This window comes from Sitodiplosis mosellana, unplaced genomic scaffold, assembly GCF_009176505.1.
Source record: "Sitodiplosis mosellana isolate CC-2019 unplaced genomic scaffold, AAFC_SMos_1.0 Smas_scaffold_6197, whole genome shotgun sequence".
NCBI classification, from domain to species: Eukaryota; Metazoa; Arthropoda; class Insecta; order Diptera; family Cecidomyiidae; genus Sitodiplosis; species Sitodiplosis mosellana.
Genome location: NW_022601438.1, coordinates 411,574 through 417,738, shown reverse-complemented (window position 1 = coordinate 417,738; position 6,165 = coordinate 411,574). Strand labels below are relative to the sequence as shown.

At 35.6% G+C, this 6,165-nt stretch overlaps 1 protein-coding gene and 1 long non-coding RNA gene across 3 annotated transcripts; one reads left to right on the top strand and one right to left on the bottom strand.

Annotated features, from left to right (window-relative positions):
• Window positions 1-302: 302 nt before the first annotated feature.
• Window positions 303-1,728, bottom strand: LOC129577486 (uncharacterized). The gene is made up of 4 exons (XR_008689007.1): window positions 1,661-1,728; window positions 1,049-1,542; window positions 502-946; window positions 303-424 (listed from the first exon to the last, which is right to left on the bottom strand). It is a non-coding gene; the product is annotated as an uncharacterized LOC129577486 (long non-coding RNA).
• Window positions 1,729-2,527: 799 nt separating this feature from the next.
• On the top strand, window positions 2,528-4,481 carry LOC129577485 (uncharacterized). 2 transcript variants are annotated; one of them, XM_055464631.1, is made up of 2 exons: window positions 2,528-2,632; window positions 2,735-4,481. In XM_055464631.1, the coding sequence occupies exon 2, from the start codon at window positions 2,780-2,782 to the stop codon at window positions 4,124-4,126; it is 1,347 nt and encodes a 448-aa protein (XP_055320606.1). In that variant the 5' UTR covers window positions 2,528-2,632; window positions 2,735-2,779; the 3' UTR covers window positions 4,127-4,481. The 2 variants fall into 2 exon arrangements, with proteins under 2 accessions (XP_055320606.1, XP_055320607.1); XM_055464632.1 differs by having other exon boundaries at window positions 2,572-2,632; window positions 2,738-4,481.
• The last annotated feature ends 1,684 nt before the right edge of the window (window positions 4,482-6,165 follow it).

Genomic DNA, 6,165 nt, shown 5'->3' with positions numbered 1-6,165 from the left:
AAACTGAAATTTCAATGCCGGTCCTAATTAAATTTCCATGACTGTATATCAAAAACGGCTAGGTAAATTGGCAAAATGGACTGTGGTGTAACACTAATTTTGAAACAGACTGCATTATGCCGGAAATTAGTTTCAAAGAGCTGATTTTTTCTGCCGCATTTTCATTCATGCTATCGCCTTATGACCGGTGCTTGAATTCTACGACACTTTTGCCGAATCCGCATCAGAATCTTGTCACAAATAACAATGAAATCCATTCTTCTTGAATTATTTTACCAAATCGGACCGAAGGGAGAGTATCTACTTTTTTCATAATTGCCGAATATATTCGATAACACATTGAGTCGACAGAATAATTCCTAGAGAAATGGTATACTTCGAGAATATATTCGGCAAACATGGAAATGCAAAATTACATTTTTCACTGAAATTGAAATTGTAAAGAACATTTTGATTGTTGGAAAAAAAGATTCGTCACGAAAAGAAATCGGCCGTATTTACCTTGATTCATTTCCTGGTCATCAGTTGGACCCTAGGGGTGAGACACAAATTCTAGTAGAGTCTAGCTTCATTCAATGTTATATATTTTTGACATAAAGCCTCTAATTTTTCTAGTTTTGGTGCAAAAGTGCTATTATTTCTAGTAAAATCGCTTGCACTGTCAATACTTATATGGAAGACCTAACGGGACTATTTTGTAAACAATAAACAATACGTCCATAAGCGGTAAAATTGGCAAACTTAATTCACTAATTTCTTCTATTTATCCTATTATCGTTGAATAATGTTCTAATTTTACTCAGTGTTCCGTGTCTCCCCCCCTTGGTTAGATCTGATGCGTTACGGTCGTATGTCTTAAAAATATTCAGCCATTGGTTTATGTAATCAAACATTTTATCAAATTGATGAATATCAACCGAACCGCCATTCGACGTATCAAACATTGCTGTAAAAAGTTGAAAATGTCCCATGAATTTCTTTTTTATTATCTCTTAGGATAATTGATAAAACATTTGATAAACATAAATAACATCAAGTCTCAACTTACAAACCAACAATGTACAGCATCGATCCGAGAAATTTTTCCCATTACCATTTTGTAATGTTGATGCAATTCTTTTGGTGCTATCTTTCCAGAACGATCCGTATCGTACCGGGATAGCCGCCCTGTGGTGCTTGAAAAGGATAACCGCCTCCATAGCCACCCTTTAATACACAAATCAAAACCAAAATAACACCGTTCAGACCAAATGTCAATGCATTATTTTACTGAACTATCAACATTCAAATGTTCACTCGCAAAAATGTAAAGATTAGCATTAGCACTTCGATAAAACGATTAGAATATTGTCTGTGAATCGTAATTTTTTTTCGTATAATAAAATGCTTGGAACACTAATTCAAATGAATGAGACACACCGCAACAACAGTCTGTTGTAATGCTCTTTTCTTCTTTGTAGTCCTATGATCAAATTAATGAGCGGCATATTTTTCGATAGTTTTTCAATTCGTACAGAATATCCTTGATCAAATATCCATTCACTGAAAGATACACAATTCGAAGATTATAAACTAATAAAAAAAATTCTTATTTAATTTCTTGGTGAATGTCAACTTTCTCAAAAATTTCCTAGTTCCCTAACTAACCGCATTTACTTACCGGATAAGACATAATGTTCTTTTTTTGGTTTGTTACCAGAAATTAAGAATGTAAAAATAGAAAACAAGCAAAAATGTATATAATGTAAATAATAATGAATAATAATGAATGTATACAATGTAAAAAGATCGAATGTTTAGCGAATACTAGAATGTCAAAATGTAAAAGCGACCCGGTAAACTGTCAACGTGAACGTCGAACGAACAAACATAAATAGATGATGTCACAACAGTTATTGACCGTAAATGTCTTGGTGTGCAAACGTTTTCTCTGCATTTGAATGAGTATTCGTTTCTTTGAGTGTTCGCATGTGACAAGTGAAACACATACATGTTGTACCATTGAAGCTGATGGAAAAAAAAACAGAAAATCTGTTGCTTCAAGTACTCAACGTATTTGAATTGGACTTGGGAATTCGGTTATGCCGAATGTGTATCGCTTTGGAAAAAGCTCCTAAACTTAGGCAATCGAAATCCATTTGTTGTAACGAATTTCTTGTGAAATTTCATTAAAATCAAATTCAAAATAAAAATCGATTTTTTTCGACCGAAAAAATCATATTTTACTTCCTTTTTCAAAATTGTTCAAGAGACAATCATTAAAATTTCTCTTTTCATATGTTTAATCAATTCTATTTCGGAATGCAGACACTAAGTGGTTTGTTGTGAATCTAAAATCAGTTGATGTTTTTATTTTTAATGTGCGTTAACAAGAAATTCCATACACAATTTATGATTAACACATTTTCTTCCGCTTCAACTTATTTTTCATGAGAATATTTGACACATAAACGAAAGGGTTGAAAGTATGCAAATTCAGCAAGCGAATTTCGATCAGTTTCCAATGGAAAATGGCCAACTTCAAATCAATCGCCATCTGACATTTGATTCATCAAGCCGCTTGGCGCTCTCATTCCAGTTGTGTATTTTACTTAGCACAAACAATTTTCGAACAATCAGCTTAACGTTCAAGGTATAAATCCATTTTCAAACTTGGAATTGATATGCATCAACACATAGGATTATTGTGAGATATTTTGTATTAATTTTTGTTTTTATTTCTGTTTGTTTTCAGAAGTTTGCACTGTTCAATGCGCAAAGCACACATTGAAACGACACAATGAGCCAACGAAACATAATGGAATGTAACAGTCGACCGCAAAACTCAGAGCAAAACCAAAATGAAATTGCAATTGCCCGCAAAATCCAATGGTACTTCCAACTGTATGGCGGACCACAACCCGAGGTCTTCAAACTGAACACCCATTGCTGGGACAAAATTTTCGATTGGCTGTCAATGGAAGATGTTCTTTCATTTGGTCGAACATGCAAGGCTTTCAATTGGGTCGCCGGCGAGTATTTCAAAGAGAACTACCCAGAATACCAACTATCAATCGACAGCAGTAGCGATTCTTCCATAGCGAAGGATTTCAGTCCATATGTGCAGAGCATTATGTTGAATTACAAAATGACTGAATCGGACTGGAGTCTCGTATCAAATTGCAAGTCACTGAGGCATATTGAATTTGATCGAACTACGTTAACTAAATCGTCTATAAACACTGTTGAAAATGTTCTCAAAACGGTTGAAGAAATTTCATTGTTCGAACCCAACATCAATGTTTCCGTGTATGGAGATTTTCACAAACTGTGTGCAAAATTGAAACGTTTGGATATTTATGATGATAAGGTGGATGTTTTCCTTTCGCAAAAATATCCAGTGCTCGAACGGTTAAGGCTATATACTGATCCAAGTGGCGATGGATTGAACACGTTTTTCCAAATGAATTCAAATGTACGAAATCTTACGTTCCGGTTTGCAGATTCTATTCGGAATATTCGAGACTGCAACATTAACTTGGATGATTTAACCATTAAAATATTTAGTGATAGATATTACGACTTCAATATCTTCGATGTTTTGAATCAACTTTACCAGTGTGGTTTTTACAAACACTTGCACATCGGCGGATGGAACGAGGATCATCAACTAGCTGGATTGCAAGGTCTTGTGACTCTGTATGTCCAAATTGGGACTGTACATGAAAGAAGGAATGTCATGCTGCCGCCACTGCCAGATCTAAAGGAACTTGGTTTCATTGCTAATATGACTAAATTACGCAACAAAGGATTGAACGTGACCGAAATTCCCAACTTGTGTACAAATCTACAACGATTATATATATGTGAACCATCCGTTGATGACATTTTACCGTTCATTCGTCGTTCACAACGTTTGGTTGAGATCGAAATTGACGAATTTGAAGGGAAAGTAATCGACATCACAGCACTAAATAAAGAACGCAAAAAACTGAATGGAGCACGAAAAGTGACATTCTACGTTAGTGAGGACATTTACTTAGCAACAAAATGGGCAACAAAGGATATCAACCTCAGCTTGATCGAAATACGACGCAGCGAATCGTACGCAGGCAAATTTGCACACACTTTACGATGCGGTTGGTAGGAATAATACAGTAAGATCAGCAGCATCATTAATCTAATTCTAAAAAATATCATTCAAGATGTCTCAAAGTTCAAGCCTTGCTGCAATTCAACCTGAACGATCTAAATAAATAGAAAAAATGTCAAAACTAAACACCATCATGTCATATATGAATTAAAACTTTATTATTTTTGCGATTCATTTGTAAAATTGATGTAAATATGCAAATGTCAGTTCGAGTAAGGTGCAATTTTCCATGTATCGAATAATGTTTATTGTCTGGATAACCTTCGAATTTCGGTTTGATTTTTTGTCCGCAAAACAAAGATTATATTTCAATAAATTTTAATTGAATCGCAAACTCTGCGAATCAGTATTTTTCTCTCTTTCTCTTAAAATCGAATCTCTCGTATTTCTGGTAGAAAAGGTGGAATCACATCTGAAGTGAATCTTGCTGAAACATTCTAAGGGCTTCTATGTCGGTTTGGCATTCGAATTTTCATTCACAAATTCGCGTTCAGTGCCATGCATTCGCAACGCTGCCATATGATTTCTATGTAAACATTCGCACTCGCATTCGTATAGCAGTCGTATTTCGCTGTTCTCGAACATTCTCACGAATACGAGTGCGTGTGTTTACATAGAAATCATACGGCAGCGTTGCGAATGCATGCACACGAATGAACGAATGAATTATGTAGTCACAAGTTCGCTGTCATAGCCGCATTCGTCGCATTCGCAAACATTCGAATTTTTGTTCTGAAATGCGAATGCATTCGCAGCATTCGCGAGAGATAAATCCCCTTAGGAAACATTACTTGAAACTAACAAGAAATAATGATGAAAATATCAGGTTGTTTATGTCTTTTAGCAAATATTGTGTCAATTACCAGAAATGCGACAAAGAGGAAGCATCGAAAAAGTTGTGATTAAACAATTTCATGTCACATTTGATGTGTGAATGTGTTTTTCGTCTTCATTACAGATCACTACGAGATAAGAACATTGTGGTGTTTTAAATGTCAACAGAGTGTCAGTCCCAATCGAATCAGAACTGATTAGAGGAAGTATAAATAGGCGATTCACATTTTATGCTTGTTTAGTTCGGCAAAAATGATTGAAAAATGAAGGCATTCATATTGGTAGCATTGTTCAGCTGTTTCGTAGGTGAGTCATACATTTTCATTTAAATTGTGTTCGTAGTAAATTGACGTAATCGTTTATATATTGCAGCTGTTACTTTTGGCGCTATCCCATTGAGTGGACATATCATTGGTGGTGAACAAACTGGAATCGGTGTTGCATTTTGAGCAGTTGAGTTTGCGTTATGATGGTGATCACATATGCGGGTGTAGTTTGATATCAGAACCCGTGCTTTGACAGCTGCTCAATGCCGAATTCCAACATCACTTGGAGTTACTGATCAAATGATATGCACTGGTAGCAGTCAGAGTGGAGTGTGCAATGGTGACGAGGGAGGCCCACTTGTTGTTGATGGTTTTCTAGTTGGAATTGTTTCAGCGACTGGAGGTGCACACATCCAAATTTCTTGGCCACATACACACGTGTCTCATCGTATGCTGATTGGATCAACAGCATATTGACTGAATAGTCCGGACGTGAAATGATTCATAAACGGAAATAAGTCGTGTACATATTTTATTTGTTTCTCTTCTGTACTATGCCCGAGAATGGAAATTTTTTTTTCTCGTCTTAAAATATATGAAAATTAAACCAAAAACACTTCATTTTTGTTGAAAAGAATCGGTAAAGCGTCTTTGAATCTATCTCTGATTTGTATGGTCAAGGATATATGAATGATTTGTACGCAATAAGGCACGAATCACATACAAACACATGAACAAGCATTCTTCGCATTTGCCCCGGCGTGATCCCGAGTTATTTGTCTGTGAGGATGACACCGAAACCACTTTGCCCATGACACGCGACATCGACGGCACGCTAAACTAAATATATTATTAATCATTTCATTTAATAATCTGGATCATTTGTTTGCTGCTACAGTACAAAAACTCTCGATACACTTCTATGTAATCTAT